The sequence below is a fragment of the Eucyclogobius newberryi genome, unplaced genomic scaffold, assembly GCF_026437365.1.
Source record: "Eucyclogobius newberryi isolate DKJ021-1_F unplaced genomic scaffold, fEucNew1.0.hap1 SCAF_26, whole genome shotgun sequence".
Taxonomy (NCBI): Eukaryota; Metazoa; Chordata; class Actinopteri; order Gobiiformes; family Gobiidae; genus Eucyclogobius; species Eucyclogobius newberryi.
Window position 1 is genome coordinate 539504 of NW_027315901.1, and position 18566 is coordinate 558069.

Here is an 18566-nt window from a genome sequence, read left to right on the forward strand (position 1 = left end):
AACACGACCAGAGGACAAAAGACAGAACACGACCAGAGGACAAAAGACAGAACACGACCAGAGGACAAAAGACAGAACACGACCAGAGGACAAAAGACAGAACACGACCAGAACACGACCAGAGGACAAAAGACAGAACACGACCAGAACACGACCAGAGGACAAAAGACAGAACACGACCAGAACACGACCAGAGGACAAAAGACAGAACACGACCAGAGGACAAAAGACAGAACACGACCAGAGGACAAAAGACAGAACACGACCAGAGGACAAAAGACAGAACACGACCAGAGGACAAAAGACAGAACACGACCAGAGGACAAAAGACAGAACACGACCAGAGGACAAAAGACAGAACACGACCAGAGGACAAAAGACAGAACACGACCAGAGGACAAAAGACAGAACACGACCAGAGGACAAAAGACAGAACACGACCAGAGGACAAAAGACAGAACACGACCAGAACACGACCAGAGGACAAAAGACAGAACACGACCAGAGGACAAAAGACAGAACACGACCAGAACACGACCAGAGGACAAAAGACAGAACACGACCAGAGGACAAAAGACAGAACACGACCAGAGGACAAAAGACAGAACACGACCAGAGGACAAAAGACAGAACACGACCAGAACACGACCAGAGGACAAAAGACAGAACACGACCAGAGGACAAAAGACAGAACACGACCAGAGGACAAAAGACAGAACACGATCAGAACACGACCAGAGGACAAAAGACAGAACACGACCAGAGGACAAAAGACAGAACACGACCAGAGGACAAAAGACAGAACACGACCAGAACACGACCAGAGGACAAAAGACCGAACACGACCAGAGGACAAAAGACAGAACACGATCAGAACACGACCAGAGGACAAAAGACAGAACACGACCAGAGGACAAAAGACAGAACACGACCAGAGGACAAAAGACAGAACACGACCAGAGGACAAAAGACAGAACACGAAGTAGAATGTACAAAGTAAATTCTAAAGTACATTCAAAAGTATTATATATTGTGATTGACAGGACAGTCCCAGGTCATGTGACAGTGGTTTGCCTCCTGGTGTCGCTGTTTCTACAACAGTTGCATTTGTGAAGAATGAGACCTTTGACCTTTGACCTTTGACCTGGAGTTATAAAATAATGGTGGCATCTGACCATAAAAGTACATGAATGTGGGAGGGGCTCCTCTGAGCTCCTCCCACTCTTCATCTGTCAAAACAACATGAGCTTCTCTTTATCATTTGTGTAAAACGCCTTGTTTTTATATGAATTTATGGAGTAAACATGTAATGAACATGTTTGCAGGTGTAGACGTGTAATGAACGCCTTGTTTGCAGGTGTAGACGTGTAATGAACATGTTTGCAGGTGTAGACGTGTAATGAACGCCTTGTTTGCAGGTGTAGACGTGTAATGAACATGTTTGCAGGTGTAGACGTGTAATGAACGCCTTGTTTGCAGGTGTAGACGTGTAATGAACGCCTTGTTTGCAGGTGTAGACGTGTAATGAACATGTTTGCAGGTGTAGACGTGTAATGAACGCCTTGTTTGCAGGTGTAGACGTGTAATGAACATGTTTGCAGGTGTAGACGTGTAATGAACATGTTTGCAGGTGTAGACGTGTAATGAACGCCTTGTTTGCAGGTGTAGACGTGTAATGAACATGTTTGCAGGTGTAGACGTGTAATGAACGCCTTGTTTGCAGGTGTAGACGTGTAATGAACATGTTTGCAGGTGTAGACGTGTAATGAACGCCTTGTTTGCAGGTGTAGACGTGTAATGAACGCCTTGTTTGCAGGTGTAGACGTGTAATGAACATGTTTGCAGGTGTAGACGTGTAATGAACGCCTTGTTTGCAGGTGTAGACGTGTAATGAACATGTTTGCAGGTGTAGACGTGTAATGAACGCCTTGTTTGCAGGTGTAGACGTGTAATGAACGCCTTGTTTGCAGGTGTAGACGTGTAATGAACATGTTTGCAGGTGTAGACGTGTAATGAACATGTTTGCAGGTGTAGACGTGTAATGAACGCCTTGTTTGCAGGTGTAGACGTGTAATGAACATGTTTGCAGGTGTAGACGTGTAATGAACGCCTTGTTTGCAGGTGTAGACGTGTAATGAACATGTTTGCAGGTGTAGACGTGTAATGAACATGTTTGCAGGTGTAGACGTGTAATGAACGCCTTGTTTGCAGGTGTAGACGTGTAATGAACATGTTTGCAGGTGTAGACGTGTAATGAACGCCTTGTTTGCAGGTGTAGACGTGTAATGAACATGTTTGCAGGTGTAGACGTGTAATGAACATGTTTGCAGGTGTAGACGTGTAATGAACGCCTTGTTTGCAGGTGTAGACGTGTAATGAACGCCTTGTTTGCAGGTGTAGACGTGTAATGAACATGTTTGCAGGTGTAGACGTGTAATGAACGCCTTGTTTGCAGGTGTAGACGTGTAATGAACATGTTTGCAGGTGTAGATGTGTAATGAACGCCTTGTTTGCAGGTGTAGACGTGTAATGAACGCCTTGTTTGCAGGTGTAGACGTGTAATGAACATGTTTGCAGGTGTAGACGTGTAATGAACGCCTTGTTTGCAGGTGTAGACGTGTAATGAACATGTTTGCAGGTGTAGACGTGTAATGAACGCCTTGTTTGCAGGTGTAGACGTGTAATGAACATGTTTGCAGGTGTAGATGTGTAATGAACGCCTTGTTTGCAGGTGTAGACGTGTAATGAACGCCTTGTTTGCAGGTGTAGACGTGTAATGAACATGTTTGCAGGTGTAGACGTGTAATGAACGCCTTGTTTGCAGGTGTAGACGTGTAATGAACATGTTTGCAGGTGTAGACGTGTAATGAACGCCTTGTTTGCAGGTGTAGACGTGTAATGAACATGTTTGCAGGTGTAGACGTGTAATGAACGCCTTGTTTGCAGGTGTAGACGTGTAATGAACATGTTTGCAGGTGTAGACGTGTAATGAACATGTTTGCAGGTGTAGACGTGTAATGAACATGTTTGCAGGTGTAGACGTGTAATGAACGCCTTGTTTGCAGGTGTAGACGTGTAATGAACATGTTTGCAGGTGTAGACGTGTAATGAACGCCTTGTTTGCAGGTGTAGACGTGTAATGAACATGTTTGCAGGTGTAGACGTGTAATGAACGCCTTGTTTGCAGGTGTAGACGTGTAATGAACATGTTTGCAGGTGTAGACGTGTAATGAACATGTTTGCAGGTGTAGACGTGTAATGAACGCCTTGTTTGCAGGTGTAGACGTGTAATGAACATGTTTGCAGGTGTAGACGTGTAATGAACGCCTTGTTTGCAGGTGTAGACGTGTAATGAACATGTTTGCAGGTGTAGACGTGTAATGAACGCCTTGTTTGCAGGTGTAGACGTGTAATGAACATGTTTGCAGGTGTAGACGTGTAATGAACATGTTTGCAGGTGTAGACGTTTAATGAACATGTTTGCAGGTGTAGACGTGTAATGAACGCCTTGTTTGCAGGTGTAGACGTGTAATGAACATGTTTGCAGGTGTAGACGTGTAATGAACGCCTTGTTTGCAGGTGTAGACGTGTAATGAACATGTTTGCAGGTGTAGACGTGTAATGAACGCCTTGTTTGCAGGTGTAGACGTGTAATGAACGCCTTGTTTGCAGGTGTAGACGTGTAATGAACATGTTTGCAGGTGTAGACGTGTAATGAACATGTTTGCAGGTGTAGACGTGTAATGAACGCCTTGTTTGCAGGTGTAGACGTGTAATGAACATGTTTGCAGGTGTAGACGTGTAATGAACGCCTTGTTTGCAGGTGTAGACGTGTAATGAACGCCTTGTTTGCAGGTGTAGACGTGTAATGAACATGTTTGCAGGTGTAGACGTGTAATGAACGCCTTGTTTGCAGGTGTAGACGTGTAATGAACGCCTTGTTTGCAGGTGTAGACGTGTAATGAACGCCTTGTTTGCAGGTGTAGACGTGTAATGAACATGTTTGCAGGTGTAGACGTGTAATGAACGCCTTGTTTGCAGGTGTAGACGTGTAATGAACATGTTTGCAGGTGTAGACGTGTAATGAACATGTTTGCAGGTGTAGACGTGTAATGAACGCCTTGTTTGCAGGTGTAGACGTGTAATGAACATGTTTGCAGGTGTAGACGTGTAATGAACGCCTTGTTTGCAGGTGTAGACGTGTAATGAACATGTTTGCAGGTGTAGACGTGTAATGAACGCCTTGTTTGCAGGTGTAGACGTGTAATGAACGCCTTGTTTGCAGGTGTAGACGTGTAATGAACATGTTTGCAGGTGTAGACGTGTAATGAACGCCTTGTTTGCAGGTGTAGACGTGTAATGAACATGTTTGCAGGTGTAGACGTGTAATGAACGCCTTGTTTGCAGGTGTAGACGTGTAATGAACGCCTTGTTTGCAGGTGTAGACGTGTAATGAACATGTTTGCAGGTGTAGACGTGTAATGAACATGTTTGCAGGTGTAGACGTGTAATGAACGCCTTGTTTGCAGGTGTAGACGTGTAATGAACATGTTTGCAGGTGTAGACGTGTAATGAACGCCTTGTTTGCAGGTGTAGACGTGTAATGAACATGTTTGCAGGTGTAGACGTGTAATGAACATGTTTGCAGGTGTAGACGTGTAATGAACGCCTTGTTTGCAGGTGTAGACGTGTAATGAACATGTTTGCAGGTGTAGACGTGTAATGAACGCCTTGTTTGCAGGTGTAGACGTGTAATGAACATGTTTGCAGGTGTAGACGTGTAATGAACATGTTTGCAGGTGTAGACGTGTAATGAACGCCTTGTTTGCAGGTGTAGACGTGTAATGAACGCCTTGTTTGCAGGTGTAGACGTGTAATGAACATGTTTGCAGGTGTAGACGTGTAATGAACGCCTTGTTTGCAGGTGTAGACGTGTAATGAACATGTTTGCAGGTGTAGATGTGTAATGAACGCCTTGTTTGCAGGTGTAGACGTGTAATGAACGCCTTGTTTGCAGGTGTAGACGTGTAATGAACATGTTTGCAGGTGTAGACGTGTAATGAACGCCTTGTTTGCAGGTGTAGACGTGTAATGAACATGTTTGCAGGTGTAGACGTGTAATGAACGCCTTGTTTGCAGGTGTAGACGTGTAATGAACATGTTTGCAGGTGTAGATGTGTAATGAACGCCTTGTTTGCAGGTGTAGACGTGTAATGAACGCCTTGTTTGCAGGTGTAGACGTGTAATGAACATGTTTGCAGGTGTAGACGTGTAATGAACGCCTTGTTTGCAGGTGTAGACGTGTAATGAACATGTTTGCAGGTGTAGACGTGTAATGAACGCCTTGTTTGCAGGTGTAGACGTGTAATGAACATGTTTGCAGGTGTAGACGTGTAATGAACGCCTTGTTTGCAGGTGTAGACGTGTAATGAACATGTTTGCAGGTGTAGACGTGTAATGAACATGTTTGCAGGTGTAGACGTGTAATGAACATGTTTGCAGGTGTAGACGTGTAATGAACGCCTTGTTTGCAGGTGTAGACGTGTAATGAACATGTTTGCAGGTGTAGACGTGTAATGAACGCCTTGTTTGCAGGTGTAGACGTGTAATGAACATGTTTGCAGGTGTAGACGTGTAATGAACGCCTTGTTTGCAGGTGTAGACGTGTAATGAACATGTTTGCAGGTGTAGACGTGTAATGAACATGTTTGCAGGTGTAGACGTGTAATGAACGCCTTGTTTGCAGGTGTAGACGTGTAATGAACATGTTTGCAGGTGTAGACGTGTAATGAACGCCTTGTTTGCAGGTGTAGACGTGTAATGAACATGTTTGCAGGTGTAGACGTGTAATGAACGCCTTGTTTGCAGGTGTAGACGTGTAATGAACATGTTTGCAGGTGTAGACGTGTAATGAACATGTTTGCAGGTGTAGACGTTTAATGAACATGTTTGCAGGTGTAGACGTGTAATGAACGCCTTGTTTGCAGGTGTAGACGTGTAATGAACATGTTTGCAGGTGTAGACGTGTAATGAACGCCTTGTTTGCAGGTGTAGACGTGTAATGAACATGTTTGCAGGTGTAGACGTGTAATGAACGCCTTGTTTGCAGGTGTAGACGTGTAATGAACGCCTTGTTTGCAGGTGTAGACGTGTAATGAACATGTTTGCAGGTGTAGACGTGTAATGAACATGTTTGCAGGTGTAGACGTGTAATGAACGCCTTGTTTGCAGGTGTAGACGTGTAATGAACATGTTTGCAGGTGTAGACGTGTAATGAACGCCTTGTTTGCAGGTGTAGACGTGTAATGAACGCCTTGTTTGCAGGTGTAGACGTGTAATGAACATGTTTGCAGGTGTAGACGTGTAATGAACGCCTTGTTTGCAGGTGTAGACGTGTAATGAACGCCTTGTTTGCAGGTGTAGACGTGTAATGAACGCCTTGTTTGCAGGTGTAGACGTGTAATGAACATGTTTGCAGGTGTAGACGTGTAATGAACGCCTTGTTTGCAGGTGTAGACGTGTAATGAACGCCTTGTTTGCAGGTGTAGACGTGTAATGAACGCCTTGTTTGCAGGTGTAGACGTGTAATGAACGCCTTGTTTGCAGGTGTAGACGTGTAATGAACGCCTTGTTTGCAGGTGTAGACGTGTAATGAACGCCTTGTTTGCAGGTGTAGACGTGTAATGAACGCCTTGTTTGCAGGTGTAGACGTGTAATGAACGCCTTGTTTGCAGGTGTAGACGTGTAATGAACGCCTTGTTTGCAGGTGTAGACGTGTAATGAACGCCTTGTTTGCAGGTGTAGACGTGTAATGAACGCCTTGTTTGCAGGTGTAGACGTGTAATGAACGCCTTGTTTGCAGGTGTAGACGTGTAATGAACGCCTTGTTTGCAGGTGTAGACGTGTAATGAACGCCTTGTTTGCAGGTGTAGACGTGTAATGAACGCCTTGTTTGCAGATGTAGACGTGTAATGAACGCCTTGTTTGCAGGTGTAGACGTGTAATGAACGCCTTGTTTGCAGGTGTAGACGTGTAATGAACGCCTTGTTTGCAGGTGTAGACGTGTAATGAACGCCTTGTTTGCAGGTGTAGACGTGTAATGAACATGTTTGCAGGTGTAGACGTGTAATGAACGCCTTGTTTGCAGGTGTAGACGTGTAATGAACATGTTTGCAGGTGTAGATGTGTAATGAACGCCTTGTTTGCAGGTGTAGACGTGTAATGAACGCCTTGTTTGCAGGTGTAGACGTGTAATGAACATGTTTGCAGGTGTAGACGTGTAATGAACGCCTTGTTTGCAGGTGTAGACGTGTAATGAACATGTTTGCAGGTGTAGACGTGTAATGAACGCCTTGTTTGCAGGTGTAGACGTGTAATGAACATGTTTGCAGGTGTAGACGTGTAATGAACGCCTTGTTTGCAGGTGTAGACGTGTAATGAACATGTTTGCAGGTGTAGACGTGTAATGAACATGTTTGCAGGTGTAGACGTGTAATGAACATGTTTGCAGGTGTAGACGTGTAATGAACATGTTTGCAGGTGTAGACGTGTAATGAACGCCTTGTTTGCAGGTGTAGACGTGTAATGAACATGTTTGCAGGTGTAGACGTGTAATGAACGCCTTGTTTGCAGGTGTAGACGTGTAATGAACATGTTTGCAGGTGTAGACGTGTAATGAACATGTTTGCAGGTGTAGACGTGTAATGAACGCCTTGTTTGCAGGTGTAGACGTGTAATGAACATGTTTGCAGGTGTAGACGTGTAATGAACGCCTTGTTTGCAGGTGTAGACGTGTAATGAACATGTTTGCAGGTGTAGACGTGTAATGAACGCCTTGTTTGCAGGTGTAGACGTGTAATGAACGCCTTGTTTGCAGGTGTAGACGTGTAATGAACATGTTTGCAGGTGTAGACGTGTAATGAACATGTTTGCAGGTGTAGACGTGTAATGAACATGTTTGCAGGTGTAGACGTGTAATGAACATGTTTGCAGGTGTAGACGTGTAATGAACGCCTTGTTTGCAGGTGTAGACGTGTAATGAACATGTTTGCAGGTGTAGACGTGTAATGAACGCCTTGTTTGCAGGTGTAGACGTGTAATGAACATGTTTGCAGGTGTAGACGTGTAATGAACGCCTTGTTTGCAGGTGTAGACGTGTAATGAACATGTTTGCAGGTGTAGACGTGTAATGAACGCCTTGTTTGCAGGTGTAGACGTGTAATGAACATGTTTGCAGGTGTAGACGTGTAATGAACGCCTTGTTTGCAGGTGTAGACGTGTAATGAACGCCTTGTTTGCAGGTGTAGACGTGTAATGAACATGTTTGCAGGTGTAGACGTGTAATGAACATGTTTGCAGGTGTAGACGTGTAATGAACGCCTTGTTTGCAGGTGTAGACGTGTAATGAACATGTTTGCAGGTGTAGACGTGTAATGAACGCCTTGTTTGCAGGTGTAGACGTGTAATGAACGCCTTGTTTGCAGGTGTAGACGTGTAATGAACGCCTTGTTTGCAGGTGTAGACGTGTAATGAACATGTTTGCAGGTGTAGACGTGTAATGAACATGTTTGCAGGTGTAGACGTGTAATGAACGCCTTGTTTGCAGGTGTAGACGTGTAATGAACGCCTTGTTTGCAGGTGTAGACGTGTAATGAACGCCTTGTTTGCAGGTGTAGACGTGTAATGAACGCCTTGTTTGCAGGTGTAGACGTGTAATGAACGCCTTGTTTGCAGGTGTAGACGTGTAATGAACGCCTTGTTTGCAGGTGTAGACGTGTAATGAACGCCTTGTTTGCAGGTGTAGACGTGTAATGAACGCCTTGTTTGCAGGTGTAGACGTGTAATGAACGCCTTGTTTGCAGGTGTAGACGTGTAATGAACGCCTTGTTTGCAGGTGTAGACGTGTAATGAACGCCTTGTTTGCAGGTGTAGACGTGTAATGAACGCCTTGTTTGCAGGTGTAGATGTGTAATGAACGCCTTGTTTGCAGGTGTAGACGTGTAATGAACGCCTTGTTTGCAGGTGTAGACGTGTAATGAACGCCTTGTTTGCAGGTGTAGACGTGTAATGAACGCCTTGTTTGCAGGTGTAGACGTGTAATGAACGCCTTGTTTGCAGGTGTAGACGTGTAATGAACGCCTTGTTTGCAGGTGGACAAGCAGCAGTTCGAAGAGACAATGCAGATGCTGAATAATCTTTACGCTGAGGCAGAGAAACTTGGAGGTCGCTCGTATCTGGAGGGATGTTTGTCCTGTTTGACCGCGTACACCGCCTTCCTCTGTCTGCAGACGCACTACGAGAAGGTCAGAGGGCAGAAGGTCAGAGGGCAGGAGGGCAGAAGGTCAGAGGGCAGAAGGTCAGAGGGCAGAAGGTCAGAGAGACGCACTACGAGAAGGTCAGAGGACAGAAGGTCAGAGAGACGCACTACGAGAAGGTCAGGGCAGAAGGTCAGAGGGCAGAAGGTCAGAGGGCAGAAGGTCAGAGAGACTCACTACGAGAAGGTCAGAGGGCAGAAGGTAAGAGAGACGCACTACGAGAAGGTCAGAGGGCAGAAGGTCAGAGGGCAGAAGGTCAGAGAGATGCACTACGAGAAGGTCAGAGGGCAGAAGGTAAGAGAGACGCACTACGAGAAGGTCAGAGGGCAGAAGGTCAGATGGCAGAAGGTCAGAGGGCAGAAGGGCAGAGAGACGCACTACGAGAAGGTCAGAGGGCAGAAGGTCAGAGAGACGCACTACGAGAAGGTCAGAGGGCGGAAGGTCAGAGAGACGCACTACGAGAAGGTCAGAGGGCAGAAGGGCAGAGGGTCAGAGAGACGCACTACGAGAAGGTCAGAGGGCAGAAGGTCAGCGGGCAGAAGGTCAGAGAGACGCACTACGAGGAGGTCAGAGGAAAGAAGGTCAGAGAGACGCACTACGAGAAGGTCAGAGGGCAGAAGGTCAGAGGGCAGGAGGGCAGAAGGTCAGAGGGCAGAAGGTCAGGGCAGAAGGGCAGAAGGTCAGAGGGCAGAAGGTCAGAGAGACGCACTACGAGAAGGTCAGAGGGCAGAAGGTCAGAGGGCAGAAGGTCAGAGAGACTCACTACGAGAAGGTCAGAGGGCAGAAGGTAAGAGAGACGCACTACGAGAAGGTCAGAGGGCAGAAGGTCAGAGGGCAGAAGGTCAGAGAGACGCACTACGAGAAGGTCAGAGGGCAGAAGGTCAGAGAGACGCACTACGAGAAGGTCAGAGGGCAGAAGGTCAGAGAGACGCACTACGAGAAGGTCAGAGGGCAGAAGGTCAGAGGGCAGAAGGGCAGAGGGTCAGAGAGACGCACTACGAGAAGGTCAGAGGGCAGAAGGTTAGAGGGCAGAAGGTCAGAGAGACGCACTACGAGAAGGTCAGAGGGCAGAAGGTCAGAGAGACGCACTACGAGAAGGTCAGAGGGCAGAAGGGCAGAAGGTCAGAGGGCAGAAAGTCAGAGGGCAGAAGGTCAGAGGGCAGAAGGTCAGAGAGACGTACTACGAGAAGGTCAGAGGGCAGAAGGTCAGAGGGCAGAAGGTCAGAGGGCAGAAGGTCAGAGAGACGCACTACGAGAAGGTCAGAGAGCAGAAGGTCAGAGAGACGCACTACGAGAAGGTCAGAGGGCAGAAGGTCAGAGAGACGCACTACGAGAAGGTCAGAGGGCAGAAGGTCAGAGGGCAGAAGGTCAGAGGGCAGAAGGTCAGAGGGCAGAAGGTCAGAGGGACGCACTACGAGAAGGTCAGAGGGTAGAAGGTCAGGGCAGAAGGTCAGAGAGAGGCACTACGAGAAGGTCAGAGGGCAGAAGGTCAGAGAGACGCACTACGAGAAGGTCAGAGAGACGCACTACGAGAAGGTCAGAGGGCAGAAGGTCAGAGGGCAGAAGGGCAGAGGGTCAGAGAGACGCACTACGAGAAGGTCAGAGGGCAGAAGGTTAGAGGGCAGAAGGTCAGAGAGACGCACTACGAGAAGGTCAGAGGGCAGAAGGTCAGAGGGCAGAAGGTCAGAGAGACGCACTACGAGAAGGTCAGAGGGCAGAAGGTCAGAGGGCAGAAGGTCAGAGGGCAGAAGGTCAGAGAGACGCACTACGAGAAGGTCAGAGGGCAGAAGGTCAGAGGGCAGAAGGTCAGAGGGCAGAAGGTCAGAGGGCAGAAGGTCAGAGAGACGCACTACGAGAAGGTCAGAGAGCAGAAGGTCAGAGAGACGCACTACGAGAAGGTCAGAGGGCAGAAGGTCAGAGAGACGCACTACGAGAAGGTCAGAGGGCAGAAGGTCAGAGGGCAGAAGGTCAGAGGGCAGAAGGTCAGAGGGCAGAAGGTCAGAGGGACGCACTACGAGAAGGTCAGAGGGCAGAAGGTCAGAGGGCAGAAGGTCAGAGAGAGGCACTACGAGAAGGTCAGAGGGCAGAAGGTCAGAGGGCAGAAGGTAAGAGAGACGCACTACGAGAAGGGCAGAGGGCAGAAGGTCAGAGGAGAGGGCAGAAGGTCAGAGGGCAGAAGGGCAGAGGGCAGAAGGGCAGAGAGACGCACTACGAGAAAGTCAGAGGGCAGAAGGTAAGAGAGACGCACTACGAGAAGGTCAGAGGGCAGAAGGTCAGAGAGACTCACTACGAGAAGGTCAGAGGGCAGAAGGTAAGAGAGACGCACTACGAGAAGGTCAGAGGGCAGAAGGTCAGAGGGCAGAAGGTCAGAGAGATGCACTACGAGAAGGTCAGAGGGCAGAAGGTAAGAGAGACGCACTACGAGAAGGTCAGAGGGCAGAAGGTCAGATGGCAGAAGGTCAGAGGGCAGAAGGGCAGAGAGACGCACTACGAGAAGGTCAGAGGGCAGAAGGTCAGAGAGACGCACTACGAGAAGGTCAGAGGGCGGAAGGTCAGAGAGACGCACTACGAGAAGGTCAGAGGGCAGAAGGGCAGAGGGTCAGAGAGACGCACTACGAGAAGGTCAGAGGGCAGAAGGTCAGCGGGCAGAAGGTCAGAGAGACGCAGTACGAGGAGGTCAGAGGAAAGAAGGTCAGAGAGACGCACTACGAGAAGGTCAGAGGGCAGAAGGTCAGAGGGCAGGAGGGCAGAAGGTCAGAGGGCAGAAGGTCAGAGGGCAGAAGGTCAGGGCAGAAGGGCAGAAGGTCAGAGGGCAGAAGGTCAGAGACGCACTACGAGAAGGTCAGAGGGCAGAAGGTCAGAGGGCAGAAGGTCAGAGAGACTCACTACGAGAAGGTCAGAGGGCAGAAGGTAAGAGAGACGCACTACGAGAAGGTCAGAGGGCAGAAGGTCAGAGGGCAGAAGGTCAGAGAGACGCACTACGAGAAGGTCAGAGGGCAGAAGGTCAGAGAGACGCACTACGAGAAGGTCAGAGGGCAGAAGGTCAGAGAGACGCACTACGAGAAGGTCAGAGGGCAGAAGGGCAGAGGGTCAGAGAGACGCACTACGAGAAGGTCAGAGGGCAGAAGGTTAGAGGGCAGAAGGTCAGAGAGACGCACTACGAGAAGGTCAGAGGGCAGAAGGTCAGAGAGACGCACTACGAGAAGGTCAGAGGGCAGAAGGTCAGAGGGCAGAAGGTCAGAGGGCAGAAAGTCAGAGGGCAGAAAGTCAGAGGGCAGAAGGTCAGAGGGCAGAAGGTCAGAGAGACGCACTACGAGAAGGTCAGAGGGCAGAAGGTCAGAGGGCAGAAGGTCAGAGGGCAGAAGGTCAGAGGGCAGAAGGTCAGAGAGACGCACTACGAGAAGGTCAGAGAGCAGAAGGTCAGAGAGACGCACTACGAGAAGGTCAGAGGGCAGAAGGTCAGAGAGACGCACTACGAGAAGGTCAGAGGGCAGAAGGTCAGAGGGCAGAAGGTCAGAGGGCAGAAGGTCAGAGGGACGCACTACGAGAAGGTCAGAGGGTAGAAGGTCAGGGCAGAAGGTCAGAGAGAGGCACTACGAGAAGGTCAGAGGGCAGAAGGTCAGAGAGACGCACTACGAGAAGGTCAGAGGGCAGAAGGTCAGAGAGACGCACTACGAGAAGGTCAGAGGGCAGAAGGTCAGAGGGCAGAAGGGCAGAGGGTCAGAGAGACGCACTACGAGAAGGTCAGAGGGCAGAAGGTTAGAGGGCAGAAGGTCAGAGAGACGCACTACGAGAAGGTCAGAGGGCAGAAGGTCAGAGGGCAGAAGGTCAGAGAGACGCACTACGAGAAGGTCAGAGGGCAGAAGGTCAGAGGGCAGAAGGTCAGAGGGCAGAAGGTCAGAGGGCAGAAGGTCAGAGAGACGCACTACGAGAAGGTCAGAGGGCAGAAGGTCAGAGGGCAGAAGGTCAGAGGGCAGAAGGTCAGAGGGCAGAAGGTCAGAGAGACGCACTACGAGAAGGTCAGAGAGCAGAAGGTCAGAGAGACGCACTACGAGAAGGTCAGAGGGCAGAAGGTCAGAGAGACGCACTACGAGAAGGTCAGAGGGCAGAAGGTCAGAGGGCAGAAGGTCAGAGGGCAGAAGGTCAGAGGGCAGAAGGTCAGAGGGACGCACTACGAGAAGGTCAGAGGGCAGAAGGTCAGAGGGCAGAAGGTCAGAGAGAGGCACTACGAGAAGGTCAGAGGGCAGAAGGTCAGAGGGCAGAAGGTAAGAGAGACGCACTACGAGAAGGGCAGAGGGCAGAAGGTCAGAGGAGAGGGCAGAAGGTCAGAGGGCAGAAGGGCAGAGGGCAGAAGGGCAGAGAGACGCACTACGAGAAAGTCAGAGGGCAGAAGGTAAGAGAGACGCACTACGAGAAGGTCAGAGGGCAGAAGGTCAGAGGGCAGAAGGTCAGAGGGCAGAAGGTCAGAGAGACGCACTACGAGAAGGTCAGAGGGCAGAAGGTCAGAGGGCAGAAGGTCAGAGGGCAGAAGGGCAGAGGGTCAGAGAGACGCACTACGAGAAGGTCAGAGGGCAGAAGGTCAGAGAGACGCACTACGAGAAGGTCAGAGGGCAGAAGGTCAGAGGGCAGAAGGTCAGAGGGCAGAAGGTCAGAGAGACGCACTACGAGAAGGTCAGAGGGCAGAAGGTCAGAGGGTAGAAGGTCAGAGGGAAGAAGGTCAGAGGGCAGAAGGTCAGAGAGACGCACTACGAGAAGGTCAGAGGGCAGAAGGTAGAAGGTCAGAGGGCAGAAGGTCAGAGAGACTCACTACGAGAAGGTCAGAGGGCAGAAGGTCAGAGGGCAGAAGGTCAGAGAAACGCACTACGAGAAGGTCAGAGGGCAGAAGGTTAGAGGGCAGAAGGTCAGAGGGCAGAAGGTCAGAGAGACGCACTACGAGAAGGTCAGAGGGCAGAAGGTCAGAGGGCAGAAGGTCAGAGAGACGCACTACGAGAAGGTCAGAGGGCAGTAGGTCAGAGGGCAGAAGGTCAGAGGGCAGAAGGTCAGAGGGCAGAAGGTCAGAGGGCAGAAGGGCAGAAGGTCAGAGGGCAGAAGGTCAGAGAGACGCACTACGAGAAGGTCAGAGGGCAGAAGGTCAGAGGGCAGAAGGTCAGAGGGCAGAAGGTCAGAGAGCAGAAGGTCAGAGAGACGCACTACGAGAAGGTCAGAGGGCAGAAGGTCAGAGAGACGCACTACGAGAAGGTCAGAGGGCAGAAGGTCAGAGGGCAGAAGGTCAGAGGGCAGAAGGTCAGAGGGACGCACTGCGAGAAGGTCAGAGGGCAGAAGGTCAGAGGGCAGAAGGTCAGAGGGCAGAAGGTCAGAGAGACGCACTACGAGAAGGTCAGAGGACAGAAGGTCAGAGGGCAGAAGGTAAGAGAGACGCACTACGAGAAGGTCAGAGGGCAGAAGGTCAGAGGAGAGGGCAGAAGGTCAGAGAGACGCACTACGAGAACGTCAGAGGGCAGAAGGTCAGAGAGACGCACTACAAGAAGGTCAGAGGGCAGAAGGTCAGAGAGACGCACTACGAGAAGGTCAGAGGGCAGAAGGTCAGAGGGCAGAAGGGCAGAGGGTCAGAGAGACGCACTACGAGAAGGTCAGAGGGCAGAAGGTCAGAGAGACGCACTACGAGAAGGTCAGAGGGCAGAAGGTCAGAGGGCAGAAGGTCAGAGAGACGCACTACGAGAAGGTCAGAGGGTAGAAGGTCAGAGGGCAGAAGGTCAGAGGGCAGAAGGTCAGAGAGACGCACTACGAGAAGGTCAGAGGGCAGAAGGTAGAAGGTCAGAGGGCAGAAGGTCAGAGAGACTCACTACGAGAAGGTCAGAGGGCAGAAGGTCAGAGGGCAGAAGGTCAGAGAAACGCACTACGAGAAGGTCAGAGGGCAGAAGGTTAGAGGGCAGAAGGTCAGAGGGCAGAAGGTCAGAGAGACGCACTATGAGAAGGTCAGAGGGCAGAAGGTCAGAGGGCAGAAGGTCAGAGGGCAGAAGGTCAGAGAGACGCACTACGAGAAGGTCAGAGGGCAGTAGGTCAGAGGGCAGAGAGACTCACTACGAGAAGGTCAGAGGGCAGAAAGTCAGAGGGCAGAAGGTCAGAGAGACTCACTACGAGAAGGTCAGAGGGCAGAAAGTCAGAGGGCAGAAGGTCAGAGGGCAGAAGGTCAGAGAGACGCACTACGAGAAGGTCAGAGGGCAGAAGGTCAGAGAGACGCGTAATGAACGCCTTGTTTGCAGGTGTAGACGTGTAATGAACGCCTTGTTTGCAGGTGTAGACGTGTAATGAACGCCTTGTTTGCAGGTGTAGACGTGTAATGAACGCCTTGTTTGCAGGTGTAGACGTGTAATGAACGCCTTGTTTGCAGGTGTAGATGTGTAATGAACGCCTTGTTTGCAGGTGTAGACGTGTAATGAACGCCTTGTTTGCAGGTGTAGACGTGTAATGAACGCCTTGTTTGCAGGTGTAGACGTGTAATGAACGCCTTGTTTGCAGGTGTAGACGTGTAATGAACGCCTTGTTTGCAGGTGTAGACGTGTAATGAACGCCTTGTTTGCAGGTGTAGACGTGTAATGAACGCCTTGTTTGCAGGTGTAGACGTGTAATGAACGCCTTGTTTGCAGGTGTAGACGTGTAATGAACGCCTTGTTTGCAGGTGTAGACGTGTAATGAACGCCTTGTTTGCAGGTGTAGATGTGTAATGAACGCCTTGTTTGCAGGTGTACACGTGTAATGAACGCCTTGTTTGCAGGTGTAGACGTGTAATGAACGCCTTGTTTGCAGGTGTAGACGTGTAATGAACGCCTTGTTTGCAGGTGTAGACGTGTAATGAACGCCTTGTTTGCAGGTGTAGACCTGTAATGAACGCCTTGTTTGCAGGTGTTGACGTGTAATGAACGCCTTGTTTGCAGGTGTAGACGTGTAATGAACGCCTTGTTTGCAGGTGTAGATGTGTAATGAACGCCTTGTTTGCAGGTGTAGACGTGTAATGAACGCCTTGTTTGCAGGTGTAGACGTGTAATGAACGTCTTGTTTGCAGGTGTAGACGTGTAATGAACGCCTTGTTTGCAGGTGTAGACGTGTAATGAACGCCTTGTTTGCAGGTGTAGACGTGTAATGAACGCCTTGTTTGCAGGTGTAGACGTGTAATGAACGCCTTGTTTGCAGGTGTAGACGTGTAATGAACGCCTTGTTTGCAGGTGTAGACGTGTAATGAACGCCTTGTTTGCAGGTGTAGACGTGTAATGAACGCCTTGTTTGCAGGTGTAGACGTGTAATGAACGCCTTGTTTGCAGGTGTAGATGTGTAATGAATGCCTTGTTTGCAGGTGTAGACGTGTAATGAACGCCTTGTTTGCAGGTGTAGACGTGTAATGAACGCCTTGTTTGCAGGTGTAGACGTGTAATGAACGCCTTGTTTGCAGGTGTAGACGTGTAATGAACACCTTGTTTGCAGGTGTAGACGTGTAATGAACGCCTTGTTTGCAGGTGTAGACGTGTAATGAACGCCTTGTTTGCAGGTGGACAAGCAGCAGTTCGAAGAGACAATGCAGATGCTGAATAATCTTTACGCTGAGGCAGAGAAACTTGGAGGTCGCTCGTATCTGGAGGGATGTTTGTCCTGTTTGACCGCGTACACCGCCTTCCTCTGTCTGCAGACGCACTACGAGAAGGTCAGAGGGCAGAAGGTCAGAGGGCAGGAGGGCAGAAGGTCAGAGGGCAGAAGGTCAGAGGGCAGAAGGTCAGAGAGACGCACTACGAGAAGGTCAGAGGACAGAAGGTCAGAGAGACGCACTACGAGAAGGTCAGGGCAGAAGGTCAGAGGGCAGAAGGTCAGAGGGCAGAAGGTCAGAGAGACGCACTACAAGAAGGTCAGAGGGCAGAAGGTCAGAGGGCAGAAGGTCAGAGAGACTCACTACGAGAAGGTCAGAGGGCAGAAGGTAAGAGAGACGCACTACGAGAAGGTCAGAGGGCAGAAGGTCAGAGAGATGCACTACGAGAAGGTCAGAGGGCAGAAGGTAAGAGAGACGCACTACGAGAAGGTCAGAGGGCAGAAGGTCAGATGGCAGAAGGTCAGAGGGCAGAAGGGCAGAGAGACGCACTACGAGAAGGTCAGAGGGCAGAAGGTCAGAGAGACGCACTACGAGAAGGTCAGAGAGCGGAAGGTCAGAGAGACGCACTACGAGAAGGTCAGAGGGCAGAAGGGCAGAGGGTCAGAGAGACGCACTACGAGAAGGTCAGAGGGCAGAAGGTCAGAGGGCAGAAGGTCAGAGAGACGCACTACGAGAAGGTCAGAGGAAAGAAGGTCAGAGAGACGCACTACGAGAAGGTCAGAGGGCAGAAGGTCAGAGGGCAGGAGGGCAGAAGGTCAGAGGGCTGAAGGTCAGAGGGCAGAAGGGCAGAAGGTCAGAGGGCTGAAGGTCAGAGAGACGCACTACGAGAAGGTCAGAGGGCAGAAGGTCAGAGGGCAGAAGGTCAGAGAGACTCACTACGAGAAGGTCAGAGGGCAGAAGGTCAGAGGGCAGAAGGTCAGAGAGATGCACTACGAGAAGGTCAGAGGGCAGAAGGTCAGAGAGACGCACTACGAGAAGGTCAGAGGGCAGAAGGTCAGAGAGACGCACTACGAGAAGGTCAGAGGGCAGAAGGTCAGATGGCAGAAGGTCAGAGGGCAGAAGGGCAGAGAGACGCACTACGAGAAGGTCAGAGGGCAGAAGGTCAGAGAGATGCACTACGAGAAGGTCAGAGGGCAGAAGGTCAGATGGCAGAAGGTCAGAGGGCAGAAGGGCAGAGAGACGCACTACGAGAAGGTCAGAGGGCAGAAGGTCAGAGAGACTCACTACGAGAAGGTCAGAGGGCAGAAGGTCAGAGAGATGCACTACGAGAAGGTCAGAGGGCAGAAGGGCAGAGGGCAGAAGGGCAGAGGGTCAGAGAGACGCACTACGAGAAGGTCAGAGGGCAGAAGGTTAGAGGGCAGAAGGTCAGAGAGACGCACTACGAGAAGGTCAGAGGGCAGAAGGTCAGAGGGCAGAAGGTCAGAGAGACGCACTACGAGAAGGTCAGAGGGCAGAAGGTCAGAGGGCAGAAGGTCAGAGGGCAGAAGGTCAGAGAGATGCACTACGAGAAGGTCAGAGGGCAGAAGGTCAGAGAGATGCACTACGAGAAGGTCAGAGGGCAGAAGGTCAGATGGCAGAAGGTCAGAGGGCAGAAGGGCAGAGAGACGCACTACGAG

General features: G+C 50.1%; 1 protein-coding gene across 1 annotated transcript in view; it reads left to right on the forward strand.

Annotated features, from left to right (window-relative positions):
- Nucleotides 1-18566, forward strand: part of LOC140372577 (golgin subfamily A member 7-like) — a 35496-nt gene that overhangs the window by 15174 nt on the left and 1756 nt on the right. The window contains exons 3-4 of the mRNA XM_072459712.1: nt 9150-9317; nt 16858-17010. Coding sequence (XP_072315813.1) covers nt 9150-9317; nt 16858-17010 — 321 coding nt within the window. The remainder of the gene's footprint in view (nt 1-9149; nt 9318-16857; nt 17011-18566) is intronic.